The 22,192-nt window shown below is 40.0% G+C and overlaps 1 protein-coding gene across 2 annotated transcripts in view; it reads right to left on the bottom strand.

Annotated features, from left to right (window-relative positions):
• LOC121299197 (spatacsin-like) overlaps positions 1-22,192 on the bottom strand; it is a 34,302-nt gene that overhangs the window by 9,103 nt on the left and 3,007 nt on the right. For both annotated transcript variants that reach the window (XM_041226827.1, XM_041226828.1), the window contains exons 4-28: positions 21,837-22,035; positions 21,031-21,168; positions 20,340-20,800; positions 19,557-19,702; positions 18,204-18,336; positions 17,542-17,697; positions 17,069-17,247; positions 16,575-16,751; positions 16,164-16,235; positions 15,648-15,775; positions 14,434-14,606; positions 11,946-12,156; positions 11,258-11,461; positions 8,939-9,045; positions 7,968-8,113; positions 7,025-7,189; positions 5,810-5,876; positions 5,433-5,601; positions 5,014-5,222; positions 4,354-4,462; positions 3,979-4,138; positions 2,919-3,194; positions 2,348-2,548; positions 1,559-1,666; positions 529-694 (exon numbers count right to left, since the gene is read on the bottom strand). In XM_041226827.1, the coding sequence (XP_041082761.1) occupies positions 529-694; positions 1,559-1,666; positions 2,348-2,548; positions 2,919-3,194; positions 3,979-4,138; positions 4,354-4,462; positions 5,014-5,222; positions 5,433-5,601; positions 5,810-5,876; positions 7,025-7,189; positions 7,968-8,113; positions 8,939-9,045; positions 11,258-11,461; positions 11,946-12,156; positions 14,434-14,606; positions 15,648-15,775; positions 16,164-16,235; positions 16,575-16,751; positions 17,069-17,247; positions 17,542-17,697; positions 18,204-18,336; positions 19,557-19,702; positions 20,340-20,800; positions 21,031-21,168; positions 21,837-22,035 (4,260 nt within the window). The remainder of the gene's footprint in view (positions 1-528; positions 695-1,558; positions 1,667-2,347; positions 2,549-2,918; positions 3,195-3,978; positions 4,139-4,353; positions 4,463-5,013; positions 5,223-5,432; positions 5,602-5,809; positions 5,877-7,024; positions 7,190-7,967; positions 8,114-8,938; positions 9,046-11,257; positions 11,462-11,945; positions 12,157-14,433; positions 14,607-15,647; positions 15,776-16,163; positions 16,236-16,574; positions 16,752-17,068; positions 17,248-17,541; positions 17,698-18,203; positions 18,337-19,556; positions 19,703-20,339; positions 20,801-21,030; positions 21,169-21,836; positions 22,036-22,192) is intronic.

The following is a 22,192-nucleotide window of genomic DNA, read 5'->3' as shown; positions in this document are numbered from 1 at the left end:
CGAGAACAAAAATAAAAATGTGTTCTCCTCCAGTGACCTTGGACCAGACATTGATCTCAGATTTAAAATCATGAGTCATCTCTGGGGCATATCAAACACCACAAAACAGGACTTACAGATGGAAAGGAAGTATAAATAACATGAGCAAAACAATGACCTGGGAGCACACTCTTTACATCTATACATGCAGGACATTAGATTGATAACCTGACAATCACATTTGTGGAAATGTGTTACTATTTTAATTACGCTATATTATGCAACAGATTATCACAGAGCTCTTCTGAAAGTGAACAGGTTTATTAGCCGAGAAAAGGATTAACATGTATTAACATGGTACTATTTGTATAAAAATATTCTCAATTAATACAATTGCAGAGAACCTATTCAACTAAAAAACCCAGAATGTAGCAGGGTCTAAAGTCTTTGACGGAGACTCTACTGATAGTGTGGAACAGCTGGAATATGCATGGGGTGGAGAGATGTGCACGGTGTTACCCAGAACCCTGAACATTATTAGCACCCTACCGTTTGTTTTCAGGATGCTGTCCATGTCTGCTAGCAGCTGCAGCAATTTTCTCAGCTCGTACTGCGTCCGACACTGCTGCATCATCATGTGCAGGAGAGACGATGCCTGGACCTCCAGCCACTGCACCGGTATCACGGCAAGAGCCTTTGGGCTCATGGTTTTCAGCTGTGAGCACATACAACAATGGTTTAGTTTTTTTAAAGGATGTCACAGCTACATAAGAGCTACCAGAAAGAACGAGGAACAAGTAAAACACCTTGACCCACAGTCGCTGTGTCCACATGTGAAGATGTTAGTCTGACATACTGATTGGGTGGAGAGCTGCCTAGAATTTTGTAATAAGCAATGGCTCTGAGGACTTCAAACACATTCTCTGATAGCTAGAAGTTTGAAGTGAAGTAAAGGTGTTTTCTCCATATTTAGTCCTTCACAAAACACCCACTCTTGCAAACAATACATTCCCTCTCCTTTGTATAATGGCACACCAAAGTCTCCCTGAAAGCCTTTCATTCGAGACAAACAAGGTCAACCTCTCAAACGACTCACTGAATCATTGTTTCAGTAAGAAAGAAACGCAGCAATCTGTCTTTCAGCACAGTCTGCCGTGGGGATTACAGGCTTACTGCGAATTAGTTATATACCCTAATTGAAATCGCAAAATGTTTTACCTCCAAGCAGTATTTTATAAATGCCATATATTTGAAATGTTTAACCTCGCTATTTTCTCTACATTTTTTTTTTATGAAAGGTGCTTCTTTTTCTTAGCATGCACTAGGAAGAAAACCTTTCACTGAGACACTTCGCTTTAAGTAAAGCATCCATTCTTTGCCAGAAGATTAGTTGAGAGTCTGATTCTGTTCTATTAAGCTCACAAGAGATTAATCTGAACAACAGATGCATTATGCACATTAACATTTTGTGTTTCCACCCTATCAATAACGTACCTTTAGCTACAGTTATGGCATTACATTAACCTCCATCCCATTTTTAAGCATTTCAAGTCAAAAACCTGCTGCAGTGAACACTTACACTGAACAGGCACTGCTGGAACTCAAGGAGCTTGGTCTTTGCTTCGCGGTAGTTTTTGTAATCGTTGCACAGCTCGTACATTTGCAACATGTACACTAGCGGGGAGTCCTAAAAAGAACAGCACATTTTATTTCATTTTGGATCACTGCCTACAAAATCAATCTCTCTTATGCTAGTTATAGCTTTATATACTTAGTTATATATATATATATATATATATATATATATATATATATATATATATATATATATATATATATATATATATATATATATATATATATATACACACACACACACACACACACACATACATACATACATACATACATACACACACACACACATACACATACTGTGAATTTACAAAGGAGAAGTCAGAAGAAAGATCAAATTCTAGATACTGATATTGTAAACGTTTCCAACATTTTGCAATGGAAGTTATATGCACATCCAACACTACCCTTCATGGTACTTTAAGAATTTATAACAATGGGATTTTGTCACAATAGTGTCTGTTTATGTGTTCTTGTTTCGGTGCGTGGATGTCTGTTTCTATTAAAGCTGATAACTTCAGAACGGCTTGCTAGATTGATCTGAAGATTTGTGTACAACAGCTTTGTAATGGTGGGGGAGCAAAACAGGAACAGGTATAGATTTTATACCAAACCATTTCCTCCTAAACACCCCACAAATCCATCAGTGTGTTGAATGTTAACAGCTTATTGAGTTTAATTAATCTGCAAGTCAAGAAAGGTCATCTTCATTCATGTCAGACAAACACCCTACCTTTTGGAAGAGCTGGAAGCCTCTGATCAGGGATTTAATTCTTTGTCTTCTCACCAGAACCTTCCAGATGAGTGACAGGTCATGGAGATTCCACTCATGGTGTTCCACAGACTCTTGGATGTGGCTTGTAGCTTCAGCAATTGTGATATCATCAACTGAAGAAAGAACCCAGACGCAGAGACACTGCAGGATCTCAGAATCCTGCAATACATTGAATTGTTATAGTTAGAATTATCATTATGATGATGAAAGAATTTTCGTACCCTTTCATCAAGCCGTTCAAAGAAACGGCAAGATCAAAAATCAGAGTGCACTGGTGGCAAGACAAAAACAACCTTCCTTGTTAATCTGATTGTATCCCGTGGCTTTTGAAAAGTAATGGAGGTTTCCAGTCACTTAGAGCTGCAGGTTTATTCTTAAAATGCAGTCACCAGAGCAGTTGAGCAGAATGGTGTGAACAGTTCTAATGAGAGAGATGTTCAGACTGAAAAGCACACACAGAGTGTGGTCCATATAATATATTTACTGTACATGCACCATAACCATTTATAGAAATGCCACTCTTCACTACCTGAACGCAGGCAGCCAGAACACTGAGGACAGGGCAGTGTTGACCCATGGCCTCGGACAGAAGATAGCGCCACGGGCTGGGCTGGTCCTGGCTCAGCAGCAGCGCCTGGAACAGATCATGGGGCCTCTCTTTCTTGTTCTGCAGGACAGGCCTGGCAGCTTCCGGGTGTCCCTGATCGTTCTCTTCATCAGTTGGAGGCACAAACTGCAGATTCTCAAAAGCCAGAGAGAGGTGATCCTGCAGGGCCGGGCTAAACTCCTTCAGCAGTGCTTTTACCTTAAACAAAATAGATGAAAACTGACAAACAGCAATTCAAATGGCAGCATGCCGCAACATTCAACATATACCAATGTCTGTGCTCTTTAACTTCCTGAAATTATAAAAAAAGAACAGCTTGTATCAGTTTATTTTAGTTTAAACTACAGGGCGATGTTTTATTCATGAAGGATGTTTCCAAGATGAACCCATGCAGGTTTGAATGCATTAAACCAAGGTTTAGGAAGTTCTGAAGAGGAACCATGCTGCTTTTGTGAAGCTAACAGTGTGCAACAGCCTCACTCATGAATAAACTGTACTAAAATGCATTCCCCGCGGTGATGAAAATCCCCTTGAATCAATCCAACACTCCCTTCCACCTCTCTCCCTGAAACCTTCAGTCACCCCAGCGCCAGCTCTTTTACTCATTCTAATCTGTGCACCGACTCGACTCCCTTCCAAAATGTTTATTGACTGGAAAAAAAAATTCTGTTTTGATTCAAAGTTGTTTTTATTGTTTGTTTTTTTTAAATAAAATATAAGCTGGTATTAAATACAGCACTCTTAGACATTAAAGCAAATAAGTATTCCATTGCATTTCAGGAATGCGCCCATAAATATTAAAACACTCAATAGTGTTAAATTTAGATATAGTATAAGAAACCTGACAAGTTAAATGACAAATGTTTTGATTAGAAGTCTTTTTCAGTGCCTGCGTGTCATCTCATAAACATGCATTGTGTGAAATTAGACTCCTAACGCAGTCACTAAGTAAAGAGAAGTGTGCTTTTCAGGATCTACTCACTTGCTCTGGTTGGTAATTGTGAAGCTGGATGAAGGTGAGGAACTGCAGCCACTCATTCTGTCTGGCACAGTCCTGCAGGTAAGCTGTGCTCAGGGTCACAGCGTGAAGCCTGCAGAACTCAGCCACCAGAGACCACTCCTGACCAGACTCATATGAGGTCCTGCAAGGAAAACCAACAGATTACAGGACTCAAAAACATTTCTCTGTTTATATTAAAGGATCAACAACTAAGGCTTTTAAAAATCATTTTATCATCTCTCACTACCAAATTAACATTCTATAAGTATTCTCTTAGGCTGAACAGAGATCAACAAAATATAAAGGGATTTGTTGCACTAATGATTTTTTGTCATGGTTCTCCGAGGAAGCTTGTACCTGCTAATGTTCCTTCTCTCAAGGTTATCCAGCATAGCAGCTTCAAGATGGATCAATAACTCTTCTGCTGTTTGTTTTTCAGTCTCTACAAGCTTATGCAGCTTTTCAGCTTCAACAAAAGAAAGTAAAAAGTCTAGACAAAAATCCACAGAGCACATTTGAAAACAAACAATTGCCATCCAAACTTTTTCTGGGGATTGCTTTGGGATACCAATATGTTTGTGGTGCGTTAAAAACACAAAACGCCTTTATGAAAAGCAGCAGTAAAGGCAGTAGCATGTCCATAAAATTCTGGATCCTGAGTGCATGCAAGCAATAGCTAATCAAATACAGCATGCTAACAAAATAAGACAACTTGAGAAAATGACCTGCTACTCACTGAAACATCTACATAATCCAAGAACACACTGATGGTCAAAACTGTTATGTCACTAAATTTGCATAATGGGCATTTCAGGGTGCAAGACTAAGCTGCTTTGCACCACAGAAGGCATCGTTTGCCTGCACTAATTACAGTCCGCTGGTTCCACAGACCCTGATAAGGACTGTTCCTGCATAATCTAATGATACCTTAGTTATAATTACATTATTATATAAAGTATATGGGGTCTTGCACCTTCAAAAGATAAGCAGGCAACATGCATGGTAATGCTTAAATACCTAAAGCTTCTCTAAGCAAGGTGTTCTGTGACTCTTCAGTGCTTCTGGTCCAATGCTTCAGGATCAAATTTGCAACTTTTAAATCAACTCTGAACTTCAGGCTGCTGAGACCCAGTAATTCACAAAAGCAAACGCATGCCGCAGCCACTGGAGACTCGTCAAAGTAGAGGAGACCCAGTTTATATGCTTCCATGGCTGCCTGTGTCATTCTGAAACAAACAAACCATCATTTACTGTACTCTGGGTGGTTAATGCTCCATAACGGACATAAAAAACATGCAGAACAGTTAACCAAACCAGTATTTCAAAAACAAAATCTACATTTAAACCTTCCAAATGCTCTGACTCTTAGTGAAACTACAATATTTAAAAAAAATGTCCTATGCAAAACCTAGGAGGCTGTATGGTCTTGTACTTACTGCTCCCTTGCAGTAGAATTGTTTTTTGATAATTGCTGAACCAAAAAGGTCCCGAAAGCGAAGGAAGGGCGGCCGTGGCGCAGATAGTACAGGAAATCCAAGCGCTCGGTAATGGCATACTTGTTCACAAGATCAAGACAGGAGAAGTGGGGCAACTCGCTCGATGTATCTGTCATGAATGTGCAAAACAAATTTAAAGAAGATGATTAACAGTAATAACAGCAACACACAGTATACCACTAGCTATTTCAAATCTAAAGCTGGTGACCCTGTATATGTGTGAGTGCATCTTCCCCAAAGAATTCAGTGCTGAGCAATAATCCACCCAACACCAGTTACCATTTACCTGAGTATCACTACAGAAGAGAGATACATACCAACAGTCGCAAGAGTGTTGGCTGACTGCCACCCAAACTGCCTTGAAGGATCAAATGGAAACAAAGACTGCAAGAGATATAACAAGGTCTCTTAGTAACATACAAGCCCCTGGCCAAGCATGCACACAGCTTGTACCTCTGCCCTGATAAAGACGCCATGAGCTACACCCACCCAGCATGCTTGACGGAATCTCACTGCAACCAGCTGTGCAGATTGATCATGGTCTCCATGACTTAACCTCAAGCACTTCTGATAAGTACATGGCGAGATTTAACACGACTGCAAGAGGTTCTCAAGCTGTAGCATATAGTAGGTACGGGGTAACAAGAACAATGCTGCTTTTAAGGGAAAACCATTTAGCCACAATATAATTATTCTCTACAGTAGTTGCTTTCTGTGACAGACCTCTTGATGTCATTTTTTATATAAATATGGTATCTAACAGCAAGAACACTACTGTATATTCACCCATCGCTGCTTGTCTGATATAACACTGCCAGTGTTCATTTATCTGGTTAATTTAGCTAGCAAGGCTTATGTATTCCTGTATCCTCCAAGTGTGACAAACAGCAAGAAGGCTTATATATCACAGACATCTGTTCCCTTTAGGCTCTGCTTACTAATGACTAACCTTCCCTCCAGGTTATACCTAAAGGGAGGTGATTAGCAAAAGATGTCATGGCCTATAGCTTAGAGATTAGCACACTTTTAAACAGCTTTGAAGACATGCCATCTTCTGAGGGTGGTGAGGCAAATAAATACACAGTTAATATTTCTCTAAACATCTATCCAGGCTTTAATTTAAACAGGAATAAAGATGCATGCATCAGGCCGTTCAACTTTAAATCTGGAAGTTACTTTTTATTTTCTGCAATATTTGTTTTGTTAAAACGATGAAGTTTGAAGCACCAACTTTGATGTACATCTTGACATGTTCTCTTTTTATCAGTCCTCAAGGTTGTTGGCTATTTCAACCAGGTTAGCCTGAGTTACCCGAGGCAGCCAAACAGGAGGGGAAGACATGAGTTCAAAACTGCTCCAAAAAGCAGGAGAAACGTATTTAATTAGATCTTCACGTTCAGCGTTTTCTTCAGCTTGTCCACTACAGCAGATGATCTGAGTTGGTATGATCTGAATCACCATATAAAAAGGCATAGTCTGCTTGTTATATCACTTGAAAGACATGTATTTGCAGTTGACAGTCTCACAGGTACCTGGACGAGGTGATAGACAGAGATATCCGGGGGCGGGATGCCTCTGGGAGTGGTCTGTGGGAACAGCGCTGATTTCAGTTTGGGGTAGGGAGCCAAGGCCATTTTCAGAAGCTGTGGGTCCACTTTCCACAGGGAGTCATCTTCCTCTTCTTTGGGACTAACAACCTGTTGGAATCGAACACGATACGAGATGTGTTACAGAAGAGAGAAGAAGAAGAATCACAACCCATTCCTGCAGGCACAGAGCACTGTACAGATCTGTCTCGCTAATGACTTTGAATCTCAGCGGCTTTAGCTTGCTGCTCAATCAACTCCCTATACAGGCGTATACATGTACAGAATGCAAACTGTTTGTCAAGGCGAGTACAACAACCACAAATAAAACGTCTTCTGAAACACATTATCTATCAGAACACATCTCTGAAAGGTCATTTTTGAAAATGGATATGGAAACAAGTACATAAATAATCCAATCAGCTTTAGTAGGCAATTTGTTTTAATAAAATGTAAAAAACAACAGCTGATATATATTAAAAGCTTCTCGTATCCTTTATGAAATTCCATTGGCATTTGCATTACGACTTGAATAGCAATCGCCTCTTATTACAACTCAACTATGTACAAACACAGTTCATATACAGCACTGTTTAGAATGCAGATGCTTTTACTTTTATTTTGTGCTGTATCCTGTGCTGTGGTACCATTGTGTTTAACTGAACTCAGACCTTCTTTCTCCTCGCACCCACAGTAAAAGCTGACACATGTTCTCTGTTGTTTTACTACCCAGCTGATTATATCCCATGATGCACATAATAAAAATATCAGGACGGTGTTGTGTACTGACACGTTACGGACAACGCGGGATCAGTAAAGCAATGCGTTTCTTGCAACTGCTGCAGTGTGTTCTGTAGCCCTGCAGAGAGAAGCAGACAGCTTAGTGCACCTGATCAAAGCCTCCCGGAGCGAACATGATGGTTGCCAAGCCCAGCAGGGTGTGCCCCTCCAGCAGCATGCTGCTCACACTGGCCTGGTTACTGGGTATCAGGATCTGGGCATTTGTCAGGCTGGACTGAAAAATAATGCTGGGGTCTATAACAATAACAACAAAAAACACATTAATGCAACCATGATGAAGTCTGATATAGTGCATCCATAGTGGCATTATAATACAGCTCTTTTTGACAGGTCCTGTAGGGGTAAACTGTTTCTCTTGTATTACTGAAGTAATATATATATATATATATATATATATATATATATATATATATATATATATATATATATATATATATATATATATATATATATATATATTTTTTTTTTTTTTTTTTTGTAAAAAGCAGCCAAACATATTTCGATTTTGAGCACATAAAAAAAACCATTAAGGCAACGGTAGTCTTTTATATAAGTAATTGAGATTTGAATTAAATAAAGCGGGCTGCAAATGTTTTGACCAGAAAGACTGACCAGTACAGTTAATGCTACATTGTACTGAAATGCAACAAGCATTGTGCTCCTTCACTTTCAGTTTGTGTAAATTGATTCATTTGTCTGCTCACATTATAAATCAGGACTGCGAATGATTGGTGGAGCCCTGCAGCTTCCTTTGTGTAGTTATACAGGCTCAGAGCCTGGAAACAGGCATCACGTGGCTGCAGAAATAATTTCTGAGACACACTTTGTATGTGGTAATACATGTAGTCACAAATAATTCAATGCTCCTAACAGGCTGCTATGGGTTTTCATCAAGTGCTGCTTCCCTAGGGGTTCGTCCTTGCCGACAGTCAATACACTCTGGATTCTCATCGGGGTTGTTATTCCTTCAGAATGACTTTTCTATTTGTAGACACTGCACAACACTGACAAAGACATGGTCTGCCATTCAACATAGTTTTAACCCCCGATATGCCTTACCTCTTGGGTTTTTGATGATTTCCTGTATCTTCACTAACAGCTCAAACCAGGGGTGTGTTTCATACAAATCCTCATCCTTCAGAATGGGACAATTGGATTGGTTTAGCCTTAAAAAACAAACAAACAAAAAAAAAACACAATATAAAAACAGCTTACAAAAATACAAACTATGTAATAGCCCCATTTTTGTTTCAGATTTTGCTTCCATACTTAGTAAAAATATTTTTTAAATTTATTTTGCTATATAAAAACAAAAAAAAAAAACACATTAAAAACAGCTGACTTTTTATTTGGAAGCAGAAAACAAAAGTGCACCTTACTATAGTTAGTGCGAGGGGTTAATTGACCACACAGTCCACATGTTTCATACACCTTGAATAAACCTGGGATTTTACAGCCAAGCTCTCAGCAAAGATATGCACAAGGAAACAATTACCATAACAAAGAAAGATGTTTTCACAGAGCTCATGCATTTCAGAATGTTCCAGATGTTTGTAACCATTGTTTACAGACAGAATATGGACATATAGGACATATTCTCAAGATCACGCCACGCACGAACCTCTGTACAGCAGCTTGAACACATTCTGCTCGGTAACGAGAAGGACCACTTCAAACTCTGAAGACACCACCAGACACAAATCAAGAAGCTCTTGTTTCTCTGCATTTTATATCAAAGTGTTTCGATATAAAAAGGAAGTGCAGGGAGCAGGGATTAAGAAGAAGATTTATGTATTCACTGTGAAACTGAAGCCCTCTGGCCAACATTTTTCATCCAAGACTAGTTCCTTTTAATCTTCTCAAATGCTAGGTTATTTCAGTCTGGTTCTTATTCTTAGTTCATACCACAGACCACTGTCAAAGGCATTGAAATATCCTTTCTAAATAAGGAGTAAGGATCATTTATTTTGTAGAGCTACAGCAATATGAAAGTATTCAAATTGCATTTGTGTACCGCTTGATTTTAGGAATGCTGTAATTACGTGGTAACAACATGTGTTACACATTTATAAATTGCTGCAGAATTATCTGTCAAAGCATGAGGCAATGCCTTCATCTCTCTCCGCCAGCTTGTTACACAGCAATGCGAGAACACCAGAGTGAGAGACAGACTCCGACAGCATTCTGGTTTCTGCAACACATGCTTTTTTATTTATATTTAATGTTAAACCACTTAATGTGCATATCCATGGCAGCATGGAGGGTGATGTGATGAGCCCCAAGGGCTTGTTGCATGAACTTAGTTCAAATGATCAACACTTGGGAAGGCATTTGAAATGTCACCGTCTCAAACTCCCAGCGCTGTGCAAACTGGTTTTGATCAGAAAGAACAATACTTCACATTATTGTACAAGATAACAGCTCTGATTTACCCATGTGGAAAAGTTTAATTACTAGGAAGACACAATAAATTAGGCTTTAATTTATCAATGTCAGGCTGCATTGGGAATTGCAGTTATGGGGAAAAAAAACCTGTCCTAAGTGTCACACAAATTTGCGGAAAAATATTCTGAAACATCACAGTGGTACATCTTAGAAATGCACTACTTACAAAGAAGTCAAGTGACCTGCCATTTCTATAAAAAAGAAAAAAGCATCTCGACGATACGCTTCAGAAGTCTTTGTCTATTTTCTTACCATCGACTGCAAAGCTGAATTATCATCGCTTTCTCTGTAAGTCAGCTGGCTTCGCATGTATAGAAAGAATGGCATGTGTAGGAGATATGGTTTTCCAGATTTAACAGAAGTGCGTTCAATTACAATCCACAAAGATCAAGTCACCCCCGGAACACCCCTGCTGTACGGAGGCTGGTGTTACGATGTGCATGCAAACCGAAAATGTAATTGCAACTCAAAAGGCAGCAGCCAAACATCATGGAACAAGAAAATGGAAGTAGCTCTTTGCTTATTATTTTAGAAAAATGTCATCAGTTGCAATTGTTAAAACTGTTCTGCTCTACTGAAAAGCGCTTCCTGGAGATCTACCGCCATTGCAATAGATGACTGGACCACTTTACAGACAGACACAACTGGTTCTTCTATTCTCTCAGAGTCTGGACAGATAGTGATCTGAATCCCTTACTTCAACCAGTCTGGAAAGAGAATCAGAGCCTCAAAAATTTTATTGTTTAATAGAGCAATACGATAATTGTGACACTCGTGTGTTTTCTATAAAGCCCCTGAAGCACGCAGGTACTGCTCTGTAAGCGTTACTGTTCGCACAGGATGTCTCGAACAGTATCTTTCTTGGTCGTTTAAATTGTAATGCAGTTGTACGAGGCAGCTCTAAGTTAAACAGGAAGGGTTTGTTACACTTACTGGTAGTATTCCAGATAGACACAGAGCAGGTATCGCAAGCTGTTCTCCAGACAGTAGTGGATGAAGTGTGAATGGAAGTCTAACCCGTCAGAGGAGTGATACCCTGGGACGGGTTGAGTCTCCTGCATCACCCCCCCAGCATGGCCCAGCCTCACCAGGAGTTTCTCCAAATCAGCTCGTTCAGACGGGATGAACACTCCCCTCCTGTTCGGGACACACAGGAAGGGATGGCAGTAAGTGTGAAAGCATGAATGCGATGACATGTAAAACAGTTAATAAATATTCATTTTTAACAGCAAACAGAGTGCATGCAAACACAGGGACACAATGTGCAGCGCAAAAAAAAAAAAAAAAAAAAAAAACTCATTACAGCTGTGGTGTCTGACAATCAGGTGCTCAATTGAACAATAAAGGTGCAATGATTGAAAAGGCAGCAGTAGTGCATGTGTGTGTGTTTTTTATTTTTTAAACTCCCAATAATTTACTCCAGAACTATAATCTTGGTATGAAATATTGCACCAACTTTGGAGAAGATGATCTTCTGTAGTTTAATATCAAATCAAGCCTCAAAGGGAAGTCCATCAGAACGAGGTCAGTTTGGTAACGGTGTTTTGAGAAGAACTCGTTAGACTCGTTTTCAGCAGTAGCCTGGCTCTGCGGGTGGGCGCTTGTGCTATGAAATGCGTACCTTGCCAGCAGGTTTAGTATTTCATTCCTCATGCGGCCGCTGCAAAGTGTGCAGTGATTGACAATTTCTGCCGTCAAGGCTGGCCATTGGCTTTGATCTGAAGGCTCGTCAGCGAGCGGTTTGAAGGTTTCAACCCAATCATGGACTCTCTGTTGATCGTGGAGAGATGTGAGGTGCATCCACAGGACTTCAGGATCACAGGATTGCAGACCTGAAAAACACCAAAATCACACACACACACACACACACACACACACACACATTACTGAAATGGTACAAGCAGACCTTGATCTATAATGTCTTGGGAGTCCAAGAAGCAGGTAACGTCCCCAATAAAAGATTAGACACAGTTCATTTAACAATACTATCGATTGGAGATCTATTAAAAAGAGCTAAAAGGCATATCATGAACTGCTACTTTGACTTTCAATCAAAAGTTTTTAAGGTAAAACGAACTTACAAACACCTAAAGCAATAAAATAATAGACAGAAAAATTAACAAAACAACAGCGATGCAGATAATGAATTTGCCTCAGGGGTTTCATATCTTGGTAACATCCATTCATTGGTTTCAGCAGATGAAAAAGAGTAGATGGGCTTGGCAGCGGTCACTGAGCTTCCGTCCTCAGTATCTGCAAGTGGGCTACAGTGGTGAGGTGACATTCCAACTAGAAGCATTTGTAGAACTTCAAATGAAATGCCCTGAACTAAACTGGCAGTACCTGGTTGCCAATAATCAGTTTGCCAACATTTTTTGTTTGTTCGTTTGTTTTTGCTTTTTCCCCCAAAACGGTCCAGCAGGATTTATTGGAAGAAAAGTATATCCCAAATGAAACATCAAATAATCACTTTGTCGGAATGGCATACAAGGGATCAAACTACAATTTACTATACTCTTGACAGCAAACAAAGAAACCAGAGATTCCAGAGATCAGGAATGTTCCAGCAGTATCTTTGAAATATGAAACAGAAATGAGAAGCTTCAAAACTATCAAACTTTTGAAAAAAGGTTCAGAATTCTTCAGGGATATTGCATACTGACTAAGGAATACCGTCTGAGCAGAAATACAGAGAGAATAATAGATTTTCAGTGTTTCAGTGAGTTACAGCAAAATAATTCCATCTAGGGTTTAAGTGATGTCATAAACCAAGAGACATATTTATATATATATATTATATATATATATATATATATATATATATATATATATATATATATATATATATATATATATATATATATATATATATTTTATTAATATCTTGTATTAGAATGGTGTAGTTACCATACCACGCAACTCCACCATTTGAATGAAAGATTAGTGCTTACTGTCTGGTTCAATCACCTGTATATACACACACACACACACACACACACACACTATAAAAATGAAAAACATGTCCAGAATAAAAGAAAAAAAATCCTGAGATCTAAGATTTTGCATAAAACCACATTCAAGTTTAGACTTGTTGGTATAATATCTGGCTCAGGACATTTTGGAAACGTATAACACTTGATATCAAGTGACAAGCAGATAAGGGTGCAGGAGGCAATCACAGAAGTCATTGCTCTGGTATGGCAGACCCAGAGGTTTTCCGAGTAATTCCATTGAAGATGGTTTTTCACAGCAGGTATTTAAATCGCTGACGGGTTTACAAGCCGTTTGGAAGCGAGTTTTCCTTTCACCTGGGAAGCTGACATGTTTACTGTCGTGCTGCTGTACCGAGTCTGTAAACCGACAATACAAATAGGTTGTGAAACCAGCAAATGCAAGTGATTCTCCACATACACTTTCCTTAGCCCTTTCTTAAGAACTGCTGGTGCGCACAACGGGCAACAACTCCACAGTTCATTGCAGAGTTGATGCATTTCTAAGGAAATGAGCAAGGTGAAATCAAAATCATATTACATCAAAAGGATAAAAATAAAAGTTTTTAAGTTAGTTTGACCACAACTAGCTCTATGTTAAAATCCCACTGTCACAGATTGTTATTATTTGATTCTCAATAACTGTGTAAACAAGGGCACCCGAGGGATGCTTTGATTTATGTTGCGTAATGAACACGTTTTTTATTCCATTTACTTAATAACTTAAAACACTTTAAAGGGAATTACTTATATCCGAGTACCTATTGTCTACAGGTGCTATTTTTTAATAAGGAACATGACTTCAAGACATCACACCTTTGAGATAGTTAAAAGCATTGCCCCTGTTCAAATCTTCTCAGTGGACACCAAAGCCAACTAATCCATGCGTGTCACAGCTTCCTTAGTAATAATTCTCTGTATATTGATCCATGCAAATCAGCTTGCAAGGCTGGGGTCTTTGACACATGCAGTACAGCACACAGACCTCACAGTTCAGTCTTTAATTGCTTTCTTTGGGATGTCTTTAGCAGAGTTTTGTTATTACTATGCATCCTCAGGGGCTACAGGAGTGCATTTCACATCAACTCTTCCATGCAAATGGAAGTGCTTAACACTTGCCTTCCTTGGACGTTCTTGAAAGAAGGATAGTCTCCTGAATGTTTTCATCCCACCATCTTGCCCAGTCCAGCAAAACTGTGGAAATCTCAGTGTGCTGCAAGTGGTCTTGGGAGTTCAAGCTTTTGTCAAGAATAGTTTTATATTTTGGGTCATATTGTTGCATCTGCAGAGGTCTTAAAATAGAGAAGTACAGTATATACAATCATTGCAAAGCACCAACACAGTTCAATGTGTAAGCAACATTGATTTAAACTCAACAAGTGACTATTTCAATTGGTTCTGAGATAATCATATCTGTATTTTTCTAGGAGTTGGATGTTACTGATAAGGGCACATACACAGAAATTATAAGTTAAGATGACATAACACCTGCTCAGTTACTGCTTATGCAATCTATCCCTATCAAAGACTCAATCTTGTGATTTATTATTTTCCCAGAAAATTGAATTATATCTTCAAGTTAATTATTGTTTAATATCTTCCAGTTAATTATTGTTTACAATAATGGAGTACTTGACTACAGTAGATTTAGAAAGCCGAATGCTGACAAAACAGAAAATAAATTATTGTTTAATATAGAATAAATCTACTTCAGTTTTGAAGTCTGGCTTACTTATGCAGCCAATCTATACACATTCCAAAAGCTATTATAAATATTTTTTTTTTAACTTGATTGGTCTCCACATACATGGTTTGGAAAGCTAATCCAGTGCTGAAGTGTTTCATTAATATCATAAATATATCAGCCTCTTCCGGGCTGTCTGGGCTGAATTGCTTTGGATTGCACACAATCTACAGGAGAAGGAGCGATCCTCGAGCTGAACAGGATTGAGTCATTCAAATTAGCAGACAACCTTCAAATCACATTCACAGATCTGCAGCATTTCAGAATTCATTAAAGCACTCAGGGGAATAATCACAATGGGAAACAATAACAGCGTATGTAATGTACAGCGATTGCAGTGTGGAATACTTGACATATTGCTGTTTCATCAAAGCTATTTTTCAAAAGGTGATTCTTTATACAGAACACTTCTTGTCCACTTTTGGAAAATGACACCACTACTGGTGGTACCAATAGATTTAATGAGGATAGAATGCAGAGGACAGACCACAGTATAGTATATCACTAGACCTTACAGAGGGCAAGCACATCTTTGGCTGTACTGGAAGTATTATCTCCACCGTGTGTTACAATTTTACACATTACTTACATGACATTGGGCTTGATGTCTTTAGTTGGTTTTGCTGGTGAGAAACACAGTCCTTCAACCTGTTTAATGAACTCCACCATGGCAATTTCCCTGTCTGATAAATAGTTTTGCTTTTGTAAATTGTCCACCTAAACAAAAGAAAGCAAAAGCAAAACACTGACAAGGCATAAAACGTGACAGAGTCACTCAAAACCAGCAATCATGGTCTACTTACTATTGTTTTTTTATGCGCAATATTTTCACGCAGTATTCTGGAGTGTATTATTGCTCATAATAACCTCTATATATATATATATATATATATATATATATCTATATATATATATATATATATATATATATATATATATTATATATATATTTTTTTTTTTTTTTTTTTTTTTTTTGTTATGCAAACAATTATTGCTCAGGACACATGCTCATCCTGTGTGTCTGAATATTTGATTGAATAGAATAGCAGTACATATAGAACACTTATAAAAGCATTATTCATTTTTTTTATAAACAAAATCTTACCAAAAAATCCCGCAGATCTCTATCATCTGTATAGAAACATATACTGTGCAATTGCTTCTTCACACTGAATCCCTGTTAAACAAAAAAATAAAACTTTATGAATCACAGTGCTAGCCTACAGCTGCAGATAATGCAATTTTTAAAAACATACAGTAGATGTTAACTTGTACAAAACATTACAACTGAATGTGCAGGAAGAAAAAAACACACGTCTCCCATAGGAGGCTGCAGAAATGATGCACAAACAACTGTATTTTGAGTGTTACCCTTAAGTTTGCAAAACTATGGGGAAAGTCAGGGCTTTGATAACATAGAGCAGCAGCCTCAAACATCTGGAAGGCAAACTGTATGCTGAAACAAGACAGCTAATTGCATCCCCATCTGCAGGGCAGCTGCTCCTGCATTACCCACCATATTTCTTAAGAGCTCTGAAGCCTCTTTCAGCTCTCTCCCTAACAGGCATTCATACGCCAAGTTGAGCCCCGTCTGCAGCAGCTCTTCCAGCCTCTCTGCCTTGTTCTGCCGAGACCTGAAGAAGGCCTGGGCCTCAGGGATGCGATTGCTCATGATAGCACTGCGAATAACATCCTAGAATGAGGCACAAATAAAAGACAAGAGAGGGAGATACTTCATTTCAGGAACACAGCTGGTGTGTTATTAAACCATCTCAACTCATAATTCTGTATTTTTTCAAAGTCTTTTTAAAAGAAGGCCTGGTAAACAAAGGTCCAAGTAGCTAAGGGGTATTATACAAAAACACAAATAACAGTGCGTTAGACAGATACAAAATTAAACATTCTGAAAATGCTGACGGTATAAAGCCTCCCTTTCAGGACTCGCTGAGTTTCATGGTTTATTTGCATGTTACATTAAGATGCCAGTGCATGCTAATTGAATGTATTTACAGCAGAGCTGAGCTTCTGCCACTCCTGCAAGTGTTCAATCTCCAAGTGGCCTCCATCACATTCCTGCCAGGGCTCGTTCTCATCAGGCTGGGGCCGGGGGAACTTCTTCATGAAGGTGCGCAGCTCTGAGATGTAGTTGCTCAGAATATCAACACACTTCTGCAGGTCCTCATTCAACTCTGGTAAGAGGATGTAACATATGCAAAACAATTTTCAAAAAAAAAAAGAATGATCTGTTTTAGCACGTACTTTATGCATTTAATGAATAACAGGACACACTATAAATATTATCCTTTACAGTTAATCAGAAAGGTTTGAGAGGGGTCGTACCATGACTCTTTGTAGTTATAGAAATCAGCTTATTTTTTTTACATGCATTTTCTTGTTTCATACTGTAGAAATGTTGGTGTCATTCCAGAATATATCAGTAATGACCGTTTGGCTCAGGAGCCTCGGAGCTGCAAGACCCTTACCTTCTGTATTAATGAGAATCTCCCTGACTTGCTTGTTCAGAAATGTTAAAGTCATGTTCAGCAGCTGCTCTGAGAATTGTTTACTCTGGGCTTCAGAGTCATTGTCTTTGATTGCGGAGCTCAGAAGAGTAAGTGCTGGTCTCAGGTCCTCCACATCTGTGAGGTATTCAGGAAAAACAACCTTCAAGAACACTGCTTTACATGAAAAAAACACCACCAGCCAAGGAGCTGCAGCCCCACAAACAAGACCTGTCTGACAATGAATTACAATTCCTTCAAAGTTACAGGCACCTGCATCCTCTAACAGGATAACAGACATTTAAATGATACGATTTCATTTACTAAAGTCCATGACTGGCATTCAGAAATGCACAGTGCAACAACTGAAATCACAGACAGAATGTTACTAAGTTTTTTTTCTTTCTTTCTTTTTTTTTTTTTTTTTTTTATTAAAATGACACATGACTTGCTTGCTTGTTTGCTTTGGGTGACAATTAGTGGAAGTGAAAACAGAGTACTCCCAAAGAAGGATTTAATTAAAACTGCATAAAGGGTTTACAAGAGACAGCTTCAAGGCGTGTTCCCTTCAGCCAGATGGAAACAGTGCTGAGCTGTAACGCTGAGCATGCTACCATTCACTCTGCAGTCGGCACGGTACCTACTCTTCAACTGAAGATGGGTCGGGATGGTTCCAGGCTGCTCCGGTAACGTATATCCCGCAGCTGGACAGAGGATATTCTCTTTACTTTTAAGGAAAAAATCAACTGTATCCAGCTGACGATTCTTTAACCCAGCCTAAAATACAGCAAAAGAAAAATGCAGATAGCAGTATTTTTTTTAAAGGAGTTGGCGTTGGCACCTTGGTTTATTTCGGACTGACCAAGTTAAAAATAAGACTTTAGGCACATACACAAAAATCTACAGCCCTGGATGGGTGATAGTGTAGCGCTACAACCACTTTATACAGACAAGTTTTAACATCCTTTCATGGACATCTGTCTTCAAATAAACAGATTCAGTTCAATACACTCGCCTCTTGAAACGGATGGATGAGATCCAAGCATCTCATTTTCTGTGCGCACCAAACATTATTCTTCAGCGCTGCAGAGAAGCTTTTAATTGTTCGTGAAGCAGGGCATTGCAAACTGCCGCGATATAACCTTTTTAATTACCAAAGACTTATAGAGAAGAAGCTTAAGAATCCTAGGGATCTATGCTTCTCCCTTAGTTCTAAATTAAATGAAACGCTCTACTACTCTGATTTCTCAATATAAAATTATATTTTATGGGATTTATTTTTGTTTTTTTCACAGGTCAGACCCTGGTATTATGTACTGTACTTTACAATTTTAAAAATGAGACATGCAGAGCCCCCCTAAGCAGGGTAACTAGCAGTGAGTATACCTCCAGAGCGTGGGCAGGAATGCAGCACCTTCCCTCCCCCCCTCCCCCCCTCCCAGCAGGGTAACTAGCAGTGAGTATACCTCCAGAGCGGGCAGGAATGCAGCACCTTCCCCCCCCCCCCCCCCCCCCCCCCCCCCCTCCCCCTCCCCCCCTCCCCCCTCTCCCCCCCTCCCCCCCTCCCAGCAGGGTAACTAGCAGTGAGTATACCTCCAGAGCGTGGGCAGGAATGCAGCACCTTCCCTCCCCCCCTCCCCCCCTCCCAGCAGGGTAACTAGCAGTGAGTATACCTCCAGAGCGTGGGCAGGAATGCAGCACCTTCCCTCCCCCCCCCCCCCCCCCCCCCCCTCCCCCCCCCCCCCCTCCCCTCCCCCCCTCCATCCCCCCCCCCCCCCCCCCCCCCCCCCCCCCACACCCAGCAGGGTATACTAGAGGGTCGTCACTCATATGGAGGTCTGCACCCGTCCTTACGTCCACCCCCCCCCCCCCCCCCCCCCCCCCCCCTCCCTCCAGGGTAACTAGCAGTGAGTATACCTCCAGAGCGTGGGCAGGAATGCAGCACCTTCCCTCCCCCCCGCCCCCCCTCCCAGCAGGGTAACTAGCAGTGAGTATACCTCCAGAGCGTGGGCAGGAATGCAGCACCTTCCCCAGCTGTTGAGGTGACACAGCAAGTCCACCGTGCCTGCGCTGCCGTGTATCATCAGCCTGCTCAGGAGCTCCTCTTGGGTGAACCCAAACAGGATCACAGACAGACCAGACTCTGGGAAACAGCAGGACAGGCATTCATTGCATCAAGACACCTGTGAGCTTCTTAGTGTGTGGATGTGGGGTGCAAAAACCCCCCATGGGAAAATGTTTAACCCCCACAGGAAATTTGGTCACCACACAAGAAACATTGGACTAGATTTTCACTAACAGTTATTAGCACTTTATTTATTTTAAGGGGAAATGCACCAATAACACTTTTAAAAGAGATAATATATACCACTACACAGCCAAGATTACTACTACTTTTAACAGTTGATATCTTTATTCAGCTGCTTTGTGTGGGGGAAAAAAAAACAAAACATGGTAATGACAAATTCCAGGATAAAGCTTTGAGAATTCTATTTTAAGTAACCATAAAGTGAAATATAAAACTAGAAATACCCTACAAATCATAAAAATATTTATTTTAAAAAGCATGCTCTAATTTTTCCACAGTCAGATAAAAACTTTCATTCAAAACTCATATAAGAAATATAAAAAAGTTTTTTTCCGTTGTTTTAAGTACTTAAATGAAATTGCTTACTACATTACTACTTTACTTATTTAACAGAATAAATAAACTACAACAATAGACAGCTCCAGGGTGTATTCGGGGGTACTCTTGCTATTGAATGCTACCAGATTCTCACCTTTCATAACCAGGCACAGCTGTTCCTCACCGCTACACTGCACTGGAGTACAGCCAGGGTCGAGATGGTGGTAGGTCACATCCTGAGTCTGAAGATCCCAGAACGCTACAGTCACTGCAGAGTCACTGGAAACAAAGGTCAGCAGGACAGTGAATTCAGACACCGAAACGGTTGCTGGGGTCATGCGTTCCCGTAAGCCCTGGAGCTGCACAAACCCTTGTCTTTTGCAAGGTAGGGGCTCACTGCTTCTGCCAGTCCTTTTCCATGCAGCACAGCTAAGTACACAGGCAGTGTAGTTGGAAACTGTGGCCGACACCTGAGATTTGGTTAAATCAGAGTGTTTGTTAGGTTCAGCGTTGGGAAGGTGATGGTACCAAGGAGCACACAGTTTGGTGGCACAATCTGAAGATGAAGAAGCCTTCCCATCGTTGTATAACACTGACAACTGGGCACCCCAGGACCTTGGAACAAGAAAGCAACAAGAAATGCATCATTATACAGGTCATAAGTTGGAGAACAAGGCAAGACCTTAAAGAAAATTTCAATCAAATGCTGTACAATTTCACTGAAACGTGAAGAAGCCTATGGTAAAATAAATATGCTTTCCAACATCTCGATCATGCATCATGAAGATACTGCACAGAACAGATTGTCTCTTTTTCTAACTGTGCATGGTGGGTCCAACTCTTGCCTGTTGGTTTGAAATGAAACTCCAAGCAAGATCCTGCTGTAGTCTGAGCTGGACAGGTCGTCCTCATCAACACCATCCAGTTCTTTCAGGGGGAGCTGGTCTGGAGCTCTCACACACAGCAAGTGCTCAGGATGCTTCCTGCAGTTTAATAACAGAAATATCTTCAAACAGAGGACTGCAGCAAAACACAGCAGAACAGTAAGCTTCGGGCGGCCATTGGCAGGGTTGAATTCACTTCTTCTGTTAAGAAGTGGCATTAGTTCTACAGAGCAAGCTTTAAGACATAGATTGCAAATGAATGCATTTGTTAAGGTTTATGATTAAATAACAGTGCTGCCCCTTAATAATGCTGTAGTCAGGAGCCTTAGATGAGAGGCCATGCAACATGTCCCATCTATAAGTATAATGGCGTTATGGGGCAAATTAAATCTGTTCTGAAATGTACAAGGCCACATTATAACAAGGGAGCACCCTATTCAACTTGGGTAGTAAAGTTGTTTTAATTTCATTCGACTCTCATGAAATTACAAACCTAAGTTAATAACTGTATAACTCTCCAAACTGTTCAGAAATCAATCTGAAATCCATTCATCTGTTCTTTAGCTGGCAAAGGCAAATAGAGGCAAATTACAGTACAGCACTGGCTGTAAAAGGTTAATAGTAATATGCAGCAACCTCAATGGTTAGGTTATCCACCTTGTCCTCCACCCCTACAAGGATTTTTCGCAGAATGCTCTAGTGCAACACTGTGTCTAGCTAATGGATTGGAGCATAGCAATTCAGGTATCAACGTGAGGAGAAATTACCTGAAATAGTCATTGAAGTTGACACATATTGCAGAGTTAAAACATGTGACTGCTACAGCAGTGATCAGGTCATGTGACACCTTTAAGAGGGCAAAGGAAGACAGGCTGCATAGATCTTCATTCTGCTCCACTAAACTGGTCTGATACAGACACAAATCAACACTGGCAAGGTGCTGGCCATGGGCAGTGTCATAAATATCTACACAACTGTGTTAAAGAGGTAAAAAGCGTACTTACAATGAACATAACAGGCAGTAATTTACATAGTTCAAAAGTAACTTATAATTAAAAGCATTCCTGAATAGAGTACATGATAAGGTACAAAAAAATGGGGACCGTTCAGCAATCTCGATTTT

Source organism: Polyodon spathula, chromosome 24 (genome assembly GCF_017654505.1).
Source record: "Polyodon spathula isolate WHYD16114869_AA chromosome 24, ASM1765450v1, whole genome shotgun sequence".
NCBI lineage: Eukaryota > Metazoa > Chordata > Actinopteri > Acipenseriformes > Polyodontidae > Polyodon > Polyodon spathula.
The sequence above is the reverse complement of the archived record's forward strand: the minus strand, read 5'-3'. Positions and strand labels throughout refer to the sequence as shown.